The sequence below is a fragment of the Volvox carteri genome, assembly GCF_000143455.1.
Source record: "Volvox carteri f. nagariensis unplaced genomic scaffold VOLCAscaffold_71, whole genome shotgun sequence".
Classification (NCBI taxonomy): Eukaryota; Viridiplantae; Chlorophyta; class Chlorophyceae; order Chlamydomonadales; family Volvocaceae; genus Volvox; species Volvox carteri.
Genome location: NW_003307614.1, coordinates 475,609 through 498,001, shown reverse-complemented (window position 1 = coordinate 498,001; position 22,393 = coordinate 475,609). Strand labels below are relative to the sequence as shown.

At 58.4% G+C, this 22,393-nt stretch overlaps 3 protein-coding genes across 3 annotated transcripts; 1 reads left to right on the top strand and 2 right to left on the bottom strand.

The window, feature by feature from the left end:
- Window positions 1-3,529: 3,529 nt before the first annotated feature.
- On the bottom strand, window positions 3,530-7,296 carry VOLCADRAFT_107623 (uncharacterized protein). Its single transcript, XM_002957246.1, has 7 exons — window positions 7,118-7,296; window positions 6,910-7,026; window positions 6,737-6,784; window positions 6,125-6,251; window positions 5,529-5,589; window positions 4,956-5,116; window positions 3,530-4,055 (listed from the first exon to the last, which is right to left on the bottom strand). The coding sequence occupies exons 1-7, from the start codon at window positions 7,156-7,158 to the stop codon at window positions 3,945-3,947; spliced, it is 666 nt and encodes a 221-aa protein (XP_002957292.1). The 5' UTR covers window positions 7,159-7,296; the 3' UTR covers window positions 3,530-3,944.
- A 3,049-nt stretch (window positions 7,297-10,345) lies between these two features.
- VOLCADRAFT_98389 (uncharacterized protein) lies at window positions 10,346-12,227 on the bottom strand (the record flags this gene model as incomplete). Its single annotated transcript, XM_002957245.1, has 5 exons — window positions 10,346-10,477; window positions 10,781-10,912; window positions 11,138-11,275; window positions 11,485-11,571; window positions 11,952-12,227. The coding sequence occupies 5 exons, from the start codon at window positions 12,225-12,227 to the stop codon at window positions 10,346-10,348; spliced, it is 765 nt and encodes a 254-aa protein (XP_002957291.1).
- Window positions 12,228-13,821: 1,594 nt separating this feature from the next.
- VOLCADRAFT_119656 (uncharacterized protein) lies at window positions 13,822-14,846 on the top strand (the record flags this gene model as incomplete). Its single annotated transcript, XM_002957279.1, has 3 exons — window positions 13,822-13,946; window positions 14,038-14,129; window positions 14,644-14,846. Coding segments are annotated over 3 exons (420 nt in total), but the record flags the coding sequence as incomplete, so codon positions are not given.
- Between the last annotated feature and the right edge of the window lie 7,547 nt (window positions 14,847-22,393).

Here is a 22,393-nt window from a genome sequence, read left to right as displayed (position 1 = left end):
GTAGCGAGGGCGCGGATGAGGGGGAGGTGGGCACCCAGAAGGGGGGCCCGTACTCGAAGGTGCGCGCGTGGTGCAGGACTAGGTTCTTCAGGGTACGAGACCGGGTTTTTCGTGTTGCGGCGTCTAGGTGAGATAGGATCTTGGGAACCAGCCGTCTTGGTAGAGCGGTATTGGGGGGGCGCCGAGCTGGCTACCCTCCCCCCCTGTGGTTTCCGGAGGCTTGATCGCCCTGCGTTGCCGCAGGGTCTTCCCGTTTGAGTACTTTCCAAGTTAGACCCAGTGCTGTGGAAGGGCGCGGACTTGTGCGGTGTTACCCCCTCGACGGGGGCTATCTCCCCTGGACTAGCCCAGAGAGGGAGAGGCGGAGGAGGGTAGTAGTCTAAGGAGGCTGTTTGGCGTCTTGTGGTGTGAGCTCTTTGCGCTCTTTTTTGCGTGAGGATTTTTGAGCTTGGTGACCTCCCCAGCCCGGGATGACTCGTCGGGCTCCCGGTCGCCCAGGTCCTGGTAGCGAGCTCTCTGAGATGCTCGGTTCGTTCGGTCGGCAGGAAGAGCCCCCCAGTTGCGACTTCGTTTATGTTAGGAGACCAACGGGCATAGATCCCGTCTAGTTGGAGCGCCAAACAAGCGCTGTTGCGTGCCGGCCGTCGTTTCCCGTGCGGCCTGACCCGGGGGCGGAGTGCATGAGACTAACCAGCCGTATGCACCCGCCCCCCGCGCTGTGCTTCGGCCCTGGGCCCCCGGCTTTTCAGCCCACAGTGTAATCAACGTCATACATACTGTTGCGTGCCGGCCGTCGTTTCCCGTGCGGCCTGACCCGGGGGCGGAGTGCATGAGACTAACCAGCCGTATGCACCCGCCCCTCGCGCTGTGCTTCGGCCCTGGGCCCCCGGCTTTTCAGCCCACAGTGTAATCAACGTCATACATACATACATACATACATACATACATACATACATACATACATACATACATACATACATACATACATACATACATACATACATACATACATACATACATACATACATACATACATACATACATACATACAGGCAGGCGGCTGGCAGAGGTTAAGGCCTGACTTCTGCTCCCAGTTGACCCAGTCGACCCGGGTTCAAATCCGCCTGCCGGCTCCTCGGGTGTTTGAGGAGTGATGAAATGGGAGGTGGCCCCCCATCTTATGGACGGTGTAGGACGTGATAATATCAACTTGCGAGCTGACCAGGAACTAAGTTGATGCGCCGTTGATCCGCTAGATTTGGTTGGATGCTGGTGGTGAGTTGCCGAACCCAACGAATACATTCTGAAGTCGGATGGGGTGACGGATTAGGGTGCCCCTCTAGCAGGGGAGAGCAGGGACTGCCCCGGGAAAGGGGGCCGCTGGCGAAGTTAACCACCCTGTAACAACATACATACATACATACATACATACATACATATAACGGATTACAAGGGTTTGGCACCACTGGTAAAGCGCGACCATTGCCCCCGGGAGATCCCGGGATCGATACCCGTTAGGGTCAAAGTCCTTCCGATGGTGGAAGGCATTGCGCCCCTAGTTGATAGACGGTGGTGACCTGGGATAAAGTCAACCTGCGAGCCGACCAGGAATGGAGTTGGGCCGCTGTCGGCCCGGCAAATTCCGTTGGATGCTGGTGGTAGGTGCGGAACCTGAGCGATCCACTGAGAAGTTGACTAGGGTGACTGGATGAGGGTGCCCCGAAATACCGGGGAAGGCAGGGTTTCGCAGGGTAGCTGCCACGGGCGAAGATACACCCCCCTGTTTCACACATCAGCCATACATGTGATTACCCGCATCCGGCCCCACCCCAGCCCACCCGTCCACCCGCACACTCACTCTTGGGGTCCAGCCACCACTGCCACACCGCCAGCTGTGACCCCCTCGCCCCCAGCGACAGCCCCTTCCTGCGCATGCTGCCCAGACCGCCCGTCAGCAGCTGAAACAGCAAACTGCCGCCGAAGAAAAGGCCGTCACAGACTGCAGACGGAGCCATCAACAGCAAGGGACGGGACGAGAAGGGAAGGGAAGGGCGGTTCTAATTAAGAGACAGTGGGGGATGAGCAACCTAGCGCACATCCCTGGCCCGCTGACAACCCCTTCCAAGTGCTGAACGGCTACGGCTTCTATGGTAGCTTGCTGGGTGCTGCTGCTGCCGCCTCACCTACGATGGCCAGGAACACGATGCGACGTCTCCGCAGCGTGGTGTTGCGAAATACTGCGGCAATTTGCTGCCGCAGCGCTTCAGATGCTGTAGACGCGCGCATACGTATTATACGTGTGACGGGGTGGGTCCAGGGGTGGGTGTCGTACAGGAGTTGCTTATTTCATTAAATGGTTAGGGATGCAGGCTTCATGAGGCAGCGCACCTGCTATCTCAGTCTCTATATCGAGAGGCGTATTTGCGAGCCCATTGCGCTGCCTAGCATCAGCGGGTTGCTTTGGCAACCTTGAAACATCGAAACCCACTTCAGCTGAGCCGTCTGGGTGCTCAACAATGATGACGGCATCGTCTGGGACTTCCAGGACTTCCGGAACGTCTGGAATGGCGTCAAACCCCGACCAGGGGACAGCGCCTCCGGTGGCTGACGGCCGCCTGTCAACGATGGGTCCCTCTGGTACTGTCGCATCGCTAGCCTGCCTCTCTAAGTTATCATAGACTCGACTCGTTTCGTTGATGCCAAATGCATTTGCTGTTAGGTTCACGATTGCCATGCCGTGGAAATGACCTCTTGAAGTAAATAGCTGTAGTTACCTTGCATTGTATCCTGGCAGGCTTTGCTTAAGGAAGCATTCAGGCGTAACCGATGGGAGTGCCATCTAACATGCAAATTCTAACATATTACTGTCCAAATCCGGATGTCCTTTCCAAACACATACTTTTTATATAACTAGGAAGTAAAATATGTAAATGTGCCCGATGTGGCCAGGAATCCACAAGTTTGTAACTGTGCTGTACAATTTGTCCCAGCACAGGTATTGTAAAGCTGGTATTCAAAGCAGTAAGCTTGTACAAAACGTTGTTGAAATGCAACTGAAACTTCGCAACCTGCTGCTGCTTGGACAGCGTTTTGAATTTTGCCTTTCTGGCTGTGCCGTGGTCACCGTTACGAGGTTTTTACAAAAGCTAGGTATGTCTCAAGCCTTCCAAGGAAGCCAGCCCAAGTTTCCCTTGACTTTTGACTTTATATGCACCGTATGTAGTACGTAGGAAAGGGACTCGCCGGCAATAGAATCGCAACGAACTTTTGCTGGATACCGGTTATGATGGAGCAGTGACTAACTGATTGATGAGAGCAACGTATGACTTTCGCTGAGACAAAGTGCGTCGTGCGAAATTGTCTCAATCCAGGCCTGACTTGCTACTCTGGCCCGATAATTCAGCATCTTCCAAAGTCTCCAGCGGTATCCTGCCGTGAAACCAATAGAGCATCGACTTTACTACCTCGACACGTGGAGCGAGCGGCGAACATAAGGTGTACACGTACATGTACTGCCATACCACCTGAACAGAAGGCCTGAACCCTACAACACATCACGTAGTCAAATGGAAAAATCCCTTGACAAAGGTGCTAATTGACTGGTGTTGACCGAATCCCTTTGATTGCACTGTACCTCTAACGCAGTAACTGAAGTATCATGTGCTAAGCTGGGAAAGTATTGGCGATGGGCTTGCAATCGCGCTTGCCATACAATGAAACCCACGATCGTACAAGTATAACGTACAGCAGTCGCGCAAGGCTTTGGATTAGTGAGTTTCAATCACTAGTGATGAGTCATGCGTACAGGGCACCCCAACCCAGCCCCCGGCAGCATCAACAACAACATAGGGCTATAGCCTGGTGTGGAAGAACCGGCAGGGTATGACGATTTCATCTCATCATACGGTTCCAGCCCATCCTCATCCTCATCCTCATCCTGTTTCTCATCCCAGGTTGTTCCCGTTGACAGCGGCCAGCCGGCGTGGGGAGGCCAGGTACTCCCGGATGCCCGGCAGCCCCGAGACGTGAGCGTGGAAGGCCAGCAGGTCCGGATACTGGAAGACAAGGAAGAGAATAAACAGACAGACCGACGGGTCAGGTCGAGTCGGGTTGTCAAATGTCCGCCACGGAGACATGTATAGGTCATCTTAGGTCAGGCACTACTCGTAACGCAGATTCCGATGCCCCCGGAGGTTCCGGGATCGAGACCTGTCAAGGTCGAAAATCCTTCCGATGGTGGAAGGTAAAGTGCCCCTAGTCGATGGACGATGGTGACCTGGGATAAAGTGATCTTGCGAGCTGACCAGGAATGGAGTTGGGCCGCCGTTGATCCGGCAGATTCCGTTGGATGCCGATGGTGGGTGCTGAACCTAAGCGATCCACTGAGAAGTTGGCTAGGGTGGCTGGATAAGGGTGCCCCGAATACCTGGGAACACAGGGTCTGCTTCGTAGTGGCCACAGAGTGAAGATATGAACACCCTGTCCCCCACATCATACCTACCTACATACCTACCTACATACGTACATACGAATCGGTTCAGGCACTACTGGTAACGCAGATTCCGATGCCTCCGGAGGTTCCGGGATCGAGACCGGACCGCCACGGGTGAAGATATAACCCCTCTGTCCCACACATCAGACATACCACAGCAAACTTCCGCTATTAACCCCCTATCATTCCCCAGGTGCAAGGAACTCGCAACATGCAGAGATGCCGCCGCACCTATGACGTGGTGCAGTACGGCAGCCCCCCGTAGGGCCCCGTCCCGGTTGGCCCTCAAACCGAGCTCCGCCCTCGGCACCCACCTCCACCTCGCAGGCGCGGAGCCCTCCGAAAGTCCGTCCCCCCTTCCGTTGACCTCGCAGCCAGGTCGTACAACACAGCCGCTCTCGTGGCCCTTTATATGGTCCCCATAACACACCACTCACCCCACATACTGCCCCCACAACCTCACCGTTGCCTTCATAACCTGTTCGAATATGCGATAGTGCAGATCCACAATGTCGTACACTGCCAGATCCGCAATGGTGAGATCCGATCCGACGAACGCCTTGCCATTCCCGGTTGGCGCATTGCGAGCTAGCAGCCGGGAGAAGTAGGCCAGATGGGCGCCACCTGTGTGTGTATACATGTAAGTGTGTGTATGTATGTATGATGCATCATCCCGTGATGCAGCCCGACGTACGACAGTCCAGAGTCTGAAGGCCGCGTGTTAGTCTGTGCTGTCAGTGTTCCAAAATGACAACATGGACATCGATGATGATGATGATGATGATGATGATGATGATGATGATGATGATGATGATGATGATGGCAATGGCAACGAGAGCCGCAACATATGCAGGGAGGGTCGCAACGAGAGCCGTACCCGTCCGTACCCGCACCCGCACAGGGGGTGAGAATGCGGAGGAAGAGGGAGAGGGCCGCAACGGGTGGGTGGGGCGGCCTGAACTGGCTGGTCACAGACTCCCCATGGAAAATCCCCTAAACACCCAAGTCCAGAATCCCCCTGCCTCCCCTCACCCACCGTTCCGCCCCGCAGTTGTTGCCAGGTCCCCGTGAGTGGTCCAGTAGGTGTCCTTGGTGGCCTGACATACATACGTACACACAGACATACGTACTTACGGAGATGGACGCATACACATACGTATGCGGACAGGGCGGGCAGAGGGGCAGGTAGGCGATAACTTCCCGAAGGCAGGCAGGCGGGGAGGGCGGCTGGAGCTGGGAAAGGGTATCCCAGTTCACATAAGGGCGGGTGTCAACATGGGCTTGCCCGACTTTGGGTTTTAGGGTTTACAGGGTAGACAGACAGACAGACAAACAGAACGGCAGGTGGGTCACTGGACGGGCCCTCGGGGGAGGCGAAGCTTCCCCAACAGCAGCCTGGGCGTTGTGGGGGTTGGAGCGGCGAGCAATGGAGAGCCGAACAATGAAACCCTGAAGCCCCAGCCCCTCCCCACCCGCCCCACCTCCAACCCCAACCCTCGGTCGCATCCACATCCTCCACTGCCTCCAAACCCAACCCTCCTACTCAGCCTCCCCAACCCGAGAGAGCCCCCACTGCCCCCATGGATGGCTGTACGGCGGCAGGAGCTCTCTGTCACAGCAACCACCTCTCACCAGCTGGTCCTGGTAGACGAGGTTCAGGTACTTGACACGGAGGGACTCCACTCCCTCCAAAATGACATCCACAGCAGCAGTCTCTTTTTCAGATTTGCCGTACATGCCGTACTTGCGGGCCAGATACCTGGTGAGAAGGGGGTAACGGCAGGAGGAATGAAAACAGCAAGAATAGCGGAGCGCGGAATGCAGCGGGTTGTGGCGGCAGTAACCCGCCGCCTACTACCGCCTGCACCAGTGCCGCCTCAGCAGTACGCAATTAGTCACCGTCATCTCCCTTAGGGACTCCATCCCAATTAGTTATTGCCCACAGAGCAGACCTGTGCTCAATCTGACATTCGGCGGCATAAAGCTCAAACGATAGAAACCCGCTCTGCGGGGCCTCTGGTGGGCTTTGTATGGGATGGTAGCCTTTCCAAGTTCCCATGGAAAAAAAGCATGAGCACATATAATATAATCAACTTCTTATCGCGTTTGCTACGCTGTTAACATAATACTGTGTGGCTATCTGGCGAACCTTCATATGAGTGCCAACTTGGACAACCTTACGAGCCTTACGAGCCTTACGACCATTCATAAGACGTGTCTATGGACCTACGACTTTAACAATACCTGGTAATAGCGTTTGACTGCACCAAATCCATGTCGCCGTCCACAAGCCTGCAGACACACTTGGCAAGCGACCTTGTAAAGTAGCAAAATAGCAACCATACCGCAAGCGCATAATCGTCGCTCTTTCAGGATCTGAATATTCTCATGTTACTGCCTACTATTTCGGGGCTTGCCTTGGGCACTGCCCGAACGGATAGAGCTCCGGGTGCTCCTTCATGTCCTGGTAGTTGATTTGCTCAAGCTCGAAGTCATTACCAGAAGCCACAATGGCCAGCTTCATGACTTCAGCCCTGAGGGGGGATGGAACCAAACCTTAGGCAGAATAAGTATGTAGAACGCCTTTTGGTTCCACGAAAGTGATCTACATCCATGCCGACTTGCCTGCCGCGAACCGGGAAGTAAATAATCTTGGGCAAAGACATTTCCTCTTGTTTCTAAAATACGTATGTTTTGCAGCGGCTAATCACCCAGCCTTGCAGATGTCGCGGACGGAACCTCCAGAAACGTTGGATACGAACTAACGACGATTTGCAGGGTGTTTCTACTTGGCCGCACATTAACTTCCCAGCATTATCCTTAATGTGAGCTTTGTGTGTGGTTATTGAACAGGTGTTTCCACTAAGCGCCCCGGAACCACACGACAGGTTGCTACTAAGGTACCAAACCATTGTAATAGTAAGAGTGGGTGTAAGTTAATGCGCAAAATGATTACAGCTTGGTCGGACAATTGCTGGAATGTGGGCAATTCGACCGGTTCTGCTGTGAATTCCACTGGTCAGCGGGCTATTTGCGGCTGTGGATAAAGGAAAACACAAAAGTCAACGAAGGACCTTAAGGAAGGAAAATGGCTGGCTAGGAATTTTCCCGCTGAGCGGTAAGCAAACCTGCCGGGCCACCCGGCTGAGACATGAAACCTCCCTGGAGGGACCAACCACCTTCTTCCCCAGCGCGCGCATATCGCAAATCCAATCCAACAGCCTTTCTCTCTTAACCGCCAGTAACTTGTTAGGGTTGACGAACGAGAAGAAATCGACCCGAACAAAGTCGCGTTTGTCATATTAACGGTCTCGCATTCCGTCAAGCCCCCAAGGGCTCAGTAATTCAACTTGTATTTGTCCCTACGATAATAACAATATAAGTTTAATTATTGAGTCCTTTGAGTCCCTTGTTTCCACTTGAGCGCACACTATCTTCGGTACACTATGGGCTAGTGTGGACTTAGTGTAGTGCCAGTGTGACGGTGTTTCCACTAGCTGCACTAAGGAGCGCCGAAACCAAAATTATTTTCGTATTTTGGATGTTTCAGCGCTAGGTATTAATTGCTGCTAATTGTCAAGGTCTGTAAGGAAAATATGGATCGTACGCTTTTCCTGTTGAACGCGGGCCCCATTACAAATTGGCGGCCTTCTGAGGCTGTCGGTGTTGGGCGTGCGCAAGTCAACGCGGCGTTTGCAGTAAGGAAAAAAGATAGCTGCTTACATCTAAAGTCTGTGGTCAGAAGGGACAATCCAGCTCCTAAAAGCTGCCCGCCAAATAGTTGGTGCTAGGTCTGAAAGTTAATGGCAGGTCTGAGGTCCATTTAACTTTGTGACGCGCTAGTGTGGACTTAGTGTACGGGGTGTTTCCACTAGGCCTTATTTTCTCCGCCAGGAGTGCCCCAACCTCCAATATGTTTGATGAATACTTGTTACTATCATTAGTTATATCAATATATGCATTTAGGATTCGGCCAAGTGGATACACCCTGTATCAGGGTGTGTATATAGTGACGACGGAGGAGGCATGCGGGAGGCACGACGGCAGCGGGTCCCACAAATACCGCACAACTATCGCGAGCCTCACCTGAGAAGTGCAAACTGAGAAGAGGGGAAGAAGCGGGACAGCGGTCCTTCCCTCGCATTTGCCAAACAACAGTCTGCCATGCTGCGCCCCAACTTCCCAAGCATTCCTGGCCTCTGTCTTCCACCTGGTGTACATTTTGATTACAGCACAACACACGCAGTAGTAACACACAGCCGCTGGCCGCCGTCGTTGCCTCCATGTTAGCCGAATGGCTGTATGCCCTATGCCGCCCGGAAGCACAAGCCCAGGACAAACCCCAAAACCCACTGCTGTAGCCCTCCCTGCAATGCCCGCGACCAGCGAATGAAGCCAGCCAGCTGGCACATGTGAACCTCTGCTATGACGCGCCCTCCCCCCGGGGCCCTCTTGACGAGGGGCGGTGCTGTGGGCCCCAGCAGTGGCAAGCACGAGTCCCAGTACCGGCTCACGATCTCACCCAAGGCACCCCCTGCTAGACGGTGATAGAGCGCCGCGAGGTTAAGAAGTTGGGCCTCCCCCCACCCGCCCCGCCCCGCTATATGGTATGGTTGGCTGGTTTGTCCTCGCCTTGCGGATAACTACATTACAAGAGCTGTACCACTGCAGCACTGTTTACAAGCGGCGAATGGGGCGTGGGAAGGGGCAGGCAGAGCCGTGAAGTCGTCGCTCCTCCTCGCAAATGTCGCGAGAGGGACGGCCTCCGTTGCTGCCTCTAGCAACGAACACATAACTAACAGGCATCGGACAGAGCAAGACCAACTGACAGCAACCAATGGTAGATAGACAGCCAAGACTTGACATCTGGCATTTTTAAAACAAAGAAATATATTACGGTAATATAGTACATCTATGCCAATGATAAGAGGGCAACGGCTCTATGACCGATTCGACCCACGTTCAATACGTGAACCCTTTTTCGTACGCAACGTACTAAAAAGAGCAAAATGACATCATCATCATCACCATCACACCACCATGGCCACGCTCGTCATCCATCATCCCAGGGAAATCCAATTAACATCATCTTGCGAACCAACCCGACCCGACCCGGCTAGGCTCTGGGACGGAAGAGATTTGTCGTACCTCCTACTCCTGACACCTGTAAACGGTACGGCACCTTACCTCGACCTCCGAAAACCCACAAGACATGAACTGCTACCCTGATACACTTCATCACATCGGGCAGCTGCAGCAACCGCCGCAACAAAATACCTTTAATACCAACTAATTAATGAACTAACGGCACGTGCTGCTCTGCTCCTACAACTGTAGACGGATGATCAATGGCCAAGGCAAACAGCAGCAGCAGCAAATACGCACACACATACATACAAGCCCACATACTCACAGAGCAAGCTTTCTTTCTTCTTGATGTGCACACAATGTCGTGTGCAAATGAATGGCGCCGTCATCATCATCAGCAGCAGCATCGACAAACAACAAGATCCACAAACGCCGAATACACATATTTAAGAGACGACAGAGAAACACATTTTACAGACAGACAGACACACTGTCAGTACATGCCTCCTCCTCCCCGCCGCAATCGGCGGCCCAAGGCTCAACCTGACAAATGCCGATGGACATCTTTTTACACCTTCTGCGATACCTTTGCCGCCCTCTTCCATCCCCCACCCCACCCCCCTCCTTCCCCCCACACCCCTGGACTTGGGCCGCCTCCCCCGATATCCCCCACCCTACCACTCGCGGGCGCCTCAGAACCCAATTCGCTCAACCTCAGTCGAGCCCCGCACACACATTCCCCCTCACGCCTCCCACTCCCCCTTCTCACTCCCGCAGCGCCTGAGCCAGCTGGTGCGGTAACGGCATGAAATCGCTCCAGGGCAGATAAACAACAACCGCATCAACCTCCCCCGTCAACCGAAATAACTGCCGCGAGTCAACCTCCATAACATCAACCTGTCAGGGGGTAGCGAAAGGGGAAGAAAAGGAGGAAGCGGAGGACGGGGTGAGAGGGGAGGGGGCGCCTTTCCTGCAGATCACTAAAATTAGTGGTTCCGGAGCTCACTACAATGAGCACAGACTGTGAGCATAATTACCACGTGCCACTTCATCGACCGCCAGACAGCCACCAGCAGTACGTACCTACCACCGTTCGTACGACATAGCCACGCAGGTTCCCGATTGCCCATCGTCATATACATACATACATACATACATACATACGTGTGACATATCCCCCTTCCCCCTCCTCCTCCGCACCTCCTCGAGCCCTATATCCGCCTCCAGGCATGTGGCGTATCTGGCCGCATCCTCCGCCCGGTCGAATGCCACCACCCCGTCACGGAGCCGAGAGAAGGTCAGGGAGGACGCCAGGGAGGGGCGCTTGAGGACCTGGCAGGGGGTGCAGGGGTTGCAGGGGCGGGGGGGGGGCCACAGAGGGCGACACAGATCAACCTGTCAGGCGTGTGGGGCGTCCCAATGGAGTGAGGGGAAGAGGTGGGGTGGGGATCACATACATACATACATACATACATACATACATACATACATACATACATACACACATACGTATACACAACCACACATACACGTCCCACCGGGCCCCCCTCCCCTTACCCGCGCAAGCTCATCCTGCACCTCCTCCTCCTGCGTGCGCGTCTGCAGGCAGTACAGCGTGGCCTGGCCCGTGGCCAGCTGCCGCTGAGTCAGCACGAACAAGGGGCGGGGCAGCAGCCACGGTGACCCCGTCAAGACCTGCAGGTGGGTAGCGGGGTAGCGGGGGGAGGAGGGTATGAAGACGGGGGAAAACGGGGAAAACGAAGCACAAAATACAATGGCGCTGGTGCTGGTGGAAGCGCTGATTGTGGCGGATATGTGTGTGGATATTTGTGTGGCAGATGAACCGATCGCCTTGGTAAGCAGGATACGTTGCGAACCAACCCGACCAAAGATGTCAAGCACACCTGGTAGCTGCTTCCTACGAGCTCCGAGACGTTTCTCGGATGTCGACTTTGCAACATGGCAAGCTCCTCAACAAGCGGGTCCGGATCCTGGAAGAAACAGAAACAGAGACCACGAAACAGAGCCGACAAATCTAACTTAGCAGTCAGTCAAGTGCGGCAACCGCTAAGGGAAAAGACGGTAGTGATGATGTAGAAATAACAAGTTTTGAATATTCGTGTTAGGGACGTATGCCTCTAAAAGCCGCCACGGGCTTGTTCCGGAAAAGAGCAAACATGCGCGCAACACCTACCGCGACAACGCATGCCGCGCCTGCAAGCCCACATTCATTCCAAGAGCTAGACTCATCCTGCATATCAAAGCATAGAGGAGTAAGTGGACTACAACATTGTGTCAGCCACCGGAGCCTACATGTTCCCTGCCGGCCCCTCGGCTCCCATAAATACGGCTGCCCAGCTCTGCGACACACCTCTTGGGTCCACAAACTCCAAGACTCCTCAATATCAATTTCAACCTCTGGTGCCGGAGGTGTGGGGTAAATAATGCGGCGCTCATTCCCGTCGGGGTACCTCAAAATGCGCACATAAGCAGAATTCATGGCCCCTGAAGTTGATGTTGAACCTGCATCTGTACCGGACGTGGAAGTTGCTGCCAGGACGTTGAGCTGTGCGCGTCGAGTTTGACGTTTCGGACGAAACGCGGAATTGGCAACAGGAACAATGCAACGAAATCCTAAAAGACACATCTTGAGGATACTAGTTCCCTTTCAGCTAATATGACCACAGGGGCTTTCGCTTTATGCGGCCTTAAGTCAGTAGGGCTTTCAAGGTGGTACTTAGCACGTGTTTATATCTTCAGTCTCGAGCTAGACTATGAAAAGTTACGCAATTAAGTACAAAATTGGAAAATGCTATAATGTGACGTCAGTTCCTGTAGGGATTAGTCCAGGCGCCGAGATTGCAACGACACCCCGCCCAATTGCACTTCATTATTGAGCTTCATACTTGCTTTCATAACACGCAAGCCTTTTGCAAGCCTAAATTTGGCCTCTTCGATACGTGCGCATTGCATTACAAACCTGCTGAACCCTCTTTCCTGTACAGCTGCAAGTAAAATTGTGCCTTTCAATTATTTTCACTATTCCAGGCTACCCAATGAAACTCGTTTACCTACGGTGTTCAAAATCTTTTCCCAAATAGTTTGATTATGTGGGCGTCTTGGGTAGATGCACTCGTCAACCAAGTGCTGGCATCTTAAAGATAACGGTGCAGATGCAGACGTAATGTTTCGCCATTTGTAGCCTGGCTGGGTAGGGCACGGCAGGATTTATGATGGTGATTGTGGAACTAGTGTATGGCTCCGGCACTGCAGAAGGGGAATATGGGGCTTGAGGCCTGCGTCTGTCCCATCGAACTAATTAACCTCAGAGACGTTGTAAAGCCGACAAACAAGAGCGAGGGTTCCTGGCGGTTCTCATGGGGCAAGTGGTGTGGCGTGTAACGTGGTGGGCTGGCGCCCCCAAGCGTCCAAGGCCATGCACGCAGAATGATACTTGCAAGAGGCCGTCAGCCGTCGTGTATCGGTTGAATACAGGGAATACAAGGGAGCCACCTTGCAGCTCGCATGCAAAAAAGCTCATGCATACTTCAAAAAAGTACACGCCTCGTACGTAGAAGCTGCGTGGAGTTTCAGGCATTACGGTTACTGCACGGTGAAGCTTGCGTACATTGCGCTGGACCCTCGGGACACCCGAAAGAACAGGTGTTCCTTTTGCCGGCGTTGATGCATGCTAGCGGTGCTGTGAAACAGCTACAATTTAAAATGTCCGAATGTCAGAGAAGCGTTTTGACGCGTCATGCTGTTGGATGGCCAGCACAGACTAGACCAGCATTTCTTTACGGTAAGTTACTGCTGACTACTTTCGCTGCGCCGTGCTCAATTGAACGAGTAATGGATATGATAACAATTCCTTTCAATGGATATGTTAACATTTATTTTTCAAAGAGGCAAAACCCTGGGACTCGATGCCGTACAGCGACAGCGCGTTGAACAGGGCCAATCCCTTTGAAGTTCTCCATGTTGCAATTTTTATGAAGACTTAGGATTGCAATTTCTATGACTGCTGGGAGGGCTACTTACTTCTACACATTGACTACCAGATTTTACGATTATTAATTGTCTCCAAGCTATGTTGTTATGTAGTGACTGTATCTAGGTCACGTCTGTAAAAGAGACCAACAATGTTGAACATGCGCCCAACTTTAATTTTCCGGAAGTACGATGAAAGCTGTCACTCGGGACATACAGCGTTCCAGTAACAGCCGGCAGAGCTTGTCCTTATGGAGGAGGCAACGGTGCGGGTGTTCTGGTCACCGTCACCGCCAGCCCATGAAGTCACCTGCGTTGCGGTGGATGCGGAAGGGGCCTTCTTGTATACCGGTGGCTCAGATGGAGCCATCATCAGGTATGCATAAGAGGGAAAGCGTATTTGCGTTGACACACGGCCCTTTTTTGAAGCCCCAACCACCTCCATCACTGATCAAACCAACCATCAGGTGGCAGCTGGGCATAGCCGCCGCGCCGAAAGCATGCGTCATGTTGGTCGGCCACAACCTACCTATCCGCTGCCTTGTGCCTGGCTTAAGAGGTATGGCGTGTGCGTCTCAAATTCCCTTGTGTTTACCTGAGGCCTCGTTCCCTCAACCCTACCTTGTCTAGGGTTTGACCTAAGGGTTTATTTTGGATGGTCCTGTGAATCAAATACTCCATTGAAGCAAAGATTAATGGGTCCATGAAAACGCAGCACCGACGGTTAAGGAACGCCGACCCTCACGTGTCCACATCTACACCTGTTGGTTTTACTCCTCTCCTAAAATACCGCACCCGCAGCAATTACACCTCCAATACCACCTCTGCATCTCATAATTCGATTTCTCAATTGTTTCACCATTTTCATCATCATCTCCATCATCATCATCATCATCATCATCATTATCATCATCTCCATCTCCATCATCATCATCATGACACCCAGTTCATCTCCCACATCAGCTCCACCGCACTTCCGCCCTCCCCCGACTCGCTCCCGGTGTATCCGTAAATCCTCCCCCCCGTCCCCCGTCCCCCGTCCCCCCGGTATGGCCGCATGGTGTGCACCGCAGAGGGACGCGGTGAGGGCTACATGGGGGAGGGCGAAGATCCCGCCGGGGACCCCTCCTCCTCCTGGGGCGGCGGCGGCGGCGGCGGCTACCGGTTTCTGTTGAGCGTTGACGATGGCGGCGTGTGCTGTCTGTGGCGGGAGCCTTGTGGGCGCTGTGAGCTGCGGCGGCGGATACCGCAGCTAGGGCGGGCGGTGTTTGCACAGGTGGGCGGGTGGGGGGGGAAAAAGGGGGAATGATTGGGGTAAGGCGGGTTGTCGCGTGATGATGATACGCGGACATGTCGGGCTGATGGCATCGGTGAGGGGTTCGGGACGCCGGTGAGCTTGGATGTGTGTTTCGTGGGCTGCCGGGTGGAGGGCTAGGGGGAAGGAGGGGGAGGATCAAGACCAGCTCCGGAACCAGCTTCCGTGTGTCTCAGAACCCTGTCATGTGGTCCGGAGGGGGTTAGTCAGGTCAGTCAGGAGGGCAAGTGTGGTGCGGTGTGGCTGTTGTGTTTTGACGTGCCGACTAGAGGTTGCAGCTGCGGCTCGCACACACACATGTGTATTTGTTCGTCTGTTCCCCGTCGTGTCATGTCCTCGTGGGTGACAGCGTCACCTCCCCCCTCGTGCCTCCCCCCCTGCCTCCCGCAGGGGGATACTGGACCTAGCAGGCAGCTCGTTAGCGGGCCGGTGCTGCTGGCGGCTCTGCCCCCCGCCGAACTGCACCCCGCACAGCCTTCAACACCAACATCACATCACCCGCGTCCGCATCATCACGACAACCAACATCGGCCCCCGTACCATCAACTTCATCCCCCCCATCAGCACAATAACGCCGGGGGCACTACCGCAACTAGTAGTGGCTGCACGGCAGGATGTGACCACACCTCCATCGCCGGGGCCGCCGCCGGGGCCGAGGCTGCCACGGCCCTTGCACCGGCGCTGCTGGTCCTCGAATGGCGATCGCTGAGCGGCACCCTCGTGCTTCCCATGCAGCCGCTGCAGCAGCTGGCCTGGGTGGACCGGGGGGCGGCGGCGCCACAGCGGTTCAGCAGTGGCAGCGGCGGGGGTGCCGATATTGGTAGTGGTAGTGGCAGTGAGAGCGCCTCTCCGCCATCTAGGCACCCGCTGCCCCCTCGGAATGCAACGGGATGCCGCGGTCCGGCCGGTAGCGCCGCCGATGATCCCAATCCTGCGGCCGCCCTGCTTTGCCTCCGATGGGGTTCCCTCGGGGCAGTGCTACGCCGGACAGCGGCAGCGCCCGGAGCGAGCCATGCGCCGCTCGACGACCCGCGCCAACGGCCGCAGGAGTATGGAGCCGAAGGGTGTGCCGTCCATGGGGCCGGCAACGGACCTGCCGGGGACATGGCCGCTATAGCGTTGACGGTGACGCCCATGGGAACCATGTACGGCTGTCTGGTGCCGTACAATCCATACAAGCCGCCTGCGTGGGTGCTAGGGCGAGGCAGCAGTGATAGTACGGCGCAGGCCCAGGTGGCGGCGGTGTCGGAGGCGGAGGCAGGGCCCGATTGGGAGCAGCAGCAGCAGCAGCAGCCGATGACGGAGGTGGTGCGCGGGCCGTTGCTGGCGGCGGCGATGAGCAGCGATCAGCGTTGGTTGCTTCTGAGTGCTCTCGACTCCTGGATTGTCTTAGAGGCGCGGTGGCGGTGTGGCGACAGCTGTACGGCGGCGGTCCCGGCCGCCATCGGCGGCGCCGCCGGTGGTGACGCGCATGTTGGACTGCCGCGCATACTACGTTTGTCGTACACTGTTAAATGCCGCATAAGCTTGATGCACCAGCGGCAACTGGCGGCGGCGCCACATCCGCTGCAACCGCGGGGGCAGCAGCAGCAGCAATGGCCTTGCGTACGACGGGCCCCTGGCCGCGGCGGCGAACATGCCGACGGGGGGAGCTCGTCCGCCGGGTCCCCCAGCAGCAGCAGCAGCAGCAGCAGTCCCCAGTCGGACGCCGAAGCAGAGGTAGCGCCGCCGCCGCCGCCGCCGCCGTGCAGTCTTGCTGTCAAGCCGTTGGCGGCGTGGACCCACCCAGGGTCGTTGTTGGCGGCGGCGGCGGCGGCGGGAGGGGGTTTGCAACCTCAGGGAACTCACGCAGTTCGCTCCGCCGCACACCTCCTCCTCCTAAGCTGCTCGGACTCCTTGGAAGCGACGGCCTCGCTGCCGGCGCGGAACGGCGCGGCAACGGTGGAAGCTGTTGGTCCCGAGCCGATCACGAGCTTTAGCAATTCCGGTGCTCTGCCGGCAGTCGGGCTCGAACCGGGGTTCTCTTCGGGCCCCAGGAGTTCCGCAACTGTGGCGACGGCCGCCATGGAAGAAGCAGGAGGAAGAGGAGGGGGAGGGGGAAGGGGAGGATCAAGTCCTTCAGTCCTGGCGGGACGGACCTGCACGAGCATGCATGGCGGGGAGGCCGACCCCTCCATGCATGATGTCATCGGCTCGGGCCCCGACCTGTCGCGCCTGTCGTTCGCCGCGTACCTACCGCAGACCGACCAATGCGACGGCGCAGCCGCCGCGCCCTCTTCCATCCAACTCGCTTCACCGAACCCCCCGTTGCACCAGTCAGCACAGCCGGGGCAAGTAACGCTGCCGCCACCGCCGCCGCCGCCGCCGCCGCCGGCTGTGCTGCTGCAGGCCCTGAGTTGGGACGGCGATGGACGGCAGCAGGTCGTATCGCTGACGTCAGACGGCCGTATCCTTGATGTACAGGAGCTCCTGACGCCGCCGCCGACACCGCTGCGTGCGAATTGCAGTACCACCGCTACTGTCAACGGCGGCGGCGGCGGTGGCGGAAATCAGCAGCCCTCGTCTTTGCCAACAGGAGGGCTGTCGGACTCTCTGAAATGTCGGACCTTATGCGGACTTTGGCCAACGGCGGGTCCCCGTGGCGGTACTCGCGGCGGCGGCGGCGGCGGCGGCGGGTTGCTGTCAGGTTGTTGCCTGTTGGCGGTCCACTGCTACCACTGGGGCCACCTGCCGAGGGGCAGCTCACCCGCAGCTGTGTCGGTGCTGCAATGGCCGCTAAACCGCCGGCACTGGGGCACACACAGGGCTGCGGGGCCGCCGCCGCAGTTGCCGAAGCAGCCGCCGCCGCCGGCGGCGTCTTCCGACGGTCGGGTGGAGGGGTCTTCGCCTGTAGCGGCGGCGGGTGCGGCGTATTTGATGCCGGCAACGGCGGCCCCGCTGGTGGGGTCGCTGCACGACGGCTGGACAGGTGCGACAAAGGTGCCGGCAGCGGCAGCAGCTTGGCGCGCAAACGCGTTCCGCCACCGGCATGCTATGCGTCGTGCTGGGGGGGGCAGCGGCGGCGGAGGTCTCGTATCGGCCCACGGGGCCCATGCGCCCTGTGCTGGAAATTCCGCTTGCGAAGGCGCTGGCGGCGGCGGCGGCGGCGGACGCACCATGCGCTGTCGTTTCTGGCGTTATGAGGGCGGCGAAGACCTCCAGGGGTTAGGGCGCAACGGTGTCGTAATGGACGCTGGCGGCGAGGGGAGCCAAGGCGGCGGCGGCGGTGTTGGTGGCGGCGGTGGCGGCGGCATCTGCAGCGATGGCCCTGGGGATGACGTGGGGCGGGACACGGAAGCCGACCAGGCGCGCCGGCGTGTATGTGGAATGTACGGCACAAAGCGATCTCGCAGTGGCGTTGGATACGCCTCCGCCACTGTCGTGGGTGCTGCAGCAGCCGCTGGCTGCGGTGGCGGAAGAGGCGGCGGCGGCGGCGACGGGTTTCGGGTAGATGCGAGGGCTGCGGCGGTGGCTGCTAACGGTAACTGCAAGAGTGGACGGGTGCGTCGGCAGAATCCGTACGGCATACACGATCGCGGCAGTGTTGACGTTCCCACCTGCTTGTACGAACGATGGGGCGCCCGTCGCCGCGGGGACGACGGAGCTGGGGAAAGGGATGGGGCAGTGAAGGCTCGTAGTCGGCTGTACAACTCGAACTCTGAATTTCACGCGGCGTCATCGTCGTCTTCACCGGGATCACCGAGGTCGACGACGGCAGCGGCGGCAGTGACGGACGCGCGGGAGGCAACGCGCGGCTGCAGCAGCGCCCCCGCCGCCGCTGATGCCGCCATCGCTGCCGCCGCCGCGTCGGCGACTGTGGTGTCCACGTCCATACTCCTGTGCGACGGGACCGACAAGAACGAAGCAGTCGTACTGCATTGTACGGCCGATGGCGCGATGCATTACTGTGACGCGGGCGCGTACGCGGTCCCTGCCGTACATCGGCCACCGGGTCTACTTGGCCAGTGGAAGCAGAAACAGCCACCATGGCTGCTCCGGGTTTCGGAGCCGGAGGGGTCGGAGCCGGAGGAGCGCGACGACGACGGGGTTGTGTGTCCCGGTCTCAGTGATATTCCCGGAGGGGCGGCTGGCGGCGGCGGCGGCAACGGTGCCGCAGTTGGCTGTACGGCGCGCACCCTGGCGCCGCGGCGGCTGCCGTCGGGCGCGGTGGCTACATTGCGGCCAGGTCGCTTAGGCAGCATGTACGGCCACATAGGGCCCCTGACGTGCCAGGTGAGCCAGGGGTTTGAGGTACGGCGTGACGTGTGTGCAGCTGGCAGTGTATGAGGGGGTTGACGGGGGGAAGTACCCCGTAGGAGAACACATCAGGCGGACCTGCGTGCATGCCGTACCACCCTGCCCTCTCCCCATTCCCCCCCCACCTGAGCCCCCTTCCCCCCTTTCCCGATGCAGTTGGAGGTGCTGGTGAGGGTGGGGGAGGGCAGGAACAACCCGCAGCTAAACCCCGAGACGCATGGGGCCGGGGAAAGCGCCGCCACCTTCACCAACACCTCGTACGCACCCGTTTCGCCCTCGCCGCCCCCACCCCCATCCCCCACCACCACGTTGACCAGGAGGGGGGAATTAGGGGGGTCCGGAATGAACCAGCAATACACATCATTCGGCGGCGGCGGTGGCGGTGGCGGAGAATCCGCCAGCCGTGTACGGCACATCCTGCTGACGGGCGGCTCCGACGGATCCCTCCGCGGCTGGCATACACACGCAGCGGCCTTCGGCCGACCGGCGTTCGCGCTGCACCCCCACGGCGGACCTGTACGACGGGTTCTGCTGCCGCGCGGCTCCGAAACCCACGCACCGCCGGAGTTTCGGCAATGCGTCGTGAGCGCTGCAGAGGACGGGAGCGTGGCGCTGGTGTGTCTGGAGCGAGGTTGCATTATACGGGTGTGCCGTACGTTCCCGTACGGCATGCCTGAGGTCGTGTCTTGGACCTTTCGCCGGTGCGTGACGTCCAATGCGGCGACAGGTGCCCGTACAGGGCGGTGACTGCTTCCCCGCTCCGAAACCCCCCTCGCCCTCATTCAGTCGCCTCTAACTCCCCCCCCCTTTCCGGCACTTCCCAGGCCACTGCAGGTCCCCATCGGGGTTTGTCACAACCTCCTGATGCAGTATCCGCACATCACTCGTCCGTGGTTCCGGGCACTTATCCCCCTCACCCCTCTCACCCCTCCCACCCCCTCACCCCCGACCTCCCCAACCTCGTGCAGGGGCTTCCTGGCTTGCGGCGGTCGCGACCCGCGGGGCCAATGGACAGTGGCGGTCTTCGATCTGGCACCTGCCGCCCCCTCCCTGGACAGAGTGGCAGTCGGCGCCGAAGCCGCGGCCATCCTGCTGGATGAGGCGGCGGCGGCAGGAGTAGGAGGAGGAGGAGGCGCCGTGCCGCCACCGCCACCGCCGGCTGCTGGAAGCCATCATCGTCCGCGTGGTCCGCCGCCTCCCGTGCACTACCTTTGCCACCACCACCACCACCACCAGGTGGTGCATCCGGGCTACCAACAACAACATCCGCACACGCAGCAATACTGTGCCGCCGCCACCACAGCAGCAGCAGCAGCAGCAAGTGCGTTCCCGCCTCCGGCGGCACTAGTCGCATCGGCGTCGTCAAGGCCCTGTCTAGAGCCGGTGTGGGCGTACGGCGGATCTTTCCGTACCTTGTACTGCCATCGTCCGGACGTCGTACTCGCGGCGATCCATGGCGAGGCGCTCCTGGCGTCACTATCGCCGCCGTCGTCCGCTGCCGGCCGCGGCGGCGGCGGCATTGGCGGCGGCATTGACAATCCGATTGCTGCGCCGCTCAGACCCGTGTCCCGTGGGTCACCAGTAGTCCTCCGGGGCAGTCCGTACCAACCGCCGTACGGCTTAAGTCCGACGCATGGAGGCCTCCGCTCCCCCGTGATGCCCTCCCCCAGCATCCTCTCAACCTCCCTTTGCCCATCTCGCCGCGGCTCGGTGGACATAACACCCGCCGCCGCCGCCGCCTCCAGAGATCGCTCCCCGCCGCCGCCGCCACAGCAGCAGCCGCAGCCGTTCTCCCGGGGTGGCACCGGGCCCTCGCGTCTCAGCCTCGAGGCCGACCGCAGCGTCCGCAGCCTCAGCGGCGGCGGAGGTAGCAGCAGCAGTGGCCGGCCCTCCCTAGACGAATCCTCAGCGGCGGCGGCGGGGGCGGCGGCGCTCACTGCCGCCGACGTGATGAGCGGCGCGAGGGCCCTAATGTCGCTCCTCAGTGTACTACACTCCTGGACGATGGAACCCCGCGTGGATTTGCTGTTGGAGGAGGGGCTCCTAGAGGTGGGTATCCTGTACGACGAGGCCAATGCTGACGGAGGTCCACGGGCTGATGACGACGGCGACGGCGGCGACACCAGCGCCATTACAGTTACGACTCGTCCTGACGGCGCCGTCGGGGGTACGGCATTTCCGCCGCCGCCGCCGCCGCGGCATCGGGCCCACTCGGCGCCGCCGTTTGAGGTTTGTGACCGCCACGGGAAAGAGCGCCCTCCTGGTTGTCATGGCGGTGGTGGCTGTGGACTGGTCGGCAGCCGCGTTGGGAGTTGCGGCGGCGGGGACAGTGACGGCGACGCTGGCAGAGCGCATACCGCCTCTTTGGCGGCGGCGGCGGCGACTGTGAGTGCAGTGCCCAGCGGCTCCTCGTCGCGATGCAGCCTTCAGGAACCACTTTGGCCGCCGCCGCTGCCGCCACTGCCGCCGCCGCAACAGCAGCAGCGTCGCATTCCGGATCCACATTTTTTTGATGAGCCGTACGAGATGTACGGCAGTCCTGGTGACGCTGAGGGCCTCTGCTTGGTGCAGCCTGCGTTGTTGTCGGCGTGTGGCTCCTTCGTGGCGCTGGGGTTGCCGCAGGTGGGTGATGATGAGGGGTAGGGGTAGGGTTCTGTGTGTGTGTGTGTGTATGTGTATGTGTGTGTGTGTATCCATTGCCATGCTGATTAGGACACTCTTACGGAGGGGAATACGGACATGCCGAAGGGGCGGCACTGGAGGGCCCCGCGCTTGCTTATTTCCCGTCCTCCCCCTCTTTCACACACATAGATACACACACACAGACATGCAAACACACACATACAAATACACTTACAAACACGCACACGCATGTCCTTCCCTCCGCAGCCAGCAAACGTAGCACTCGAGGAGGTGACGGAGGCGGAGGCGGAGGTGGATGGTACGCTGCATTCCTCCCCCTCCCCCGCCTCGCCGCCATGGACCTTTGAGCCCCTCCCCCCCCGGGGGGGAGACCCGGAGGACCACCACCACCTGGCCGCCGCCGTACGGCTGCTACATCTGGTGTCGCTGGCGGGGGCCCTCCTCAGCTGCTGCGGGACAGGGACAGCAACGCGGGCTGCCGTACGTGCCGCCAGCGGGGTGCGGCATCTGTGCCTCGTGACAACAAGGGACGCGGTGGCGGAGCAGCGGGCCGCCGCCGCCGCCGCCGC

What these genes read in the sequence shown, in the direction of transcription:
- VOLCADRAFT_107623 (XM_002957246.1), bottom strand. Translation starts at nt 7,158, where the DNA reads ATGTCTTTGCCCAAGATTATTTACTTCCCGGTTCGCGGCAG. An exon ending in TACTTCCCGGTTCGCGGCAG is followed by an intron (nt 7,027 to 7,117) that starts GCAAGTCGGCAT and finishes ATCCCCCCTCAG; the next exon opens with GGCTGAAGTCATGAAGCTGG. An exon ending in AACAGGTTATGAAGGCAACG is followed by an intron (nt 4,056 to 4,955) that starts GTGAGGTTGTGG and finishes CTTGTCTTCCAG; the next exon opens with TATCCGGACCTGCTGGCCTT.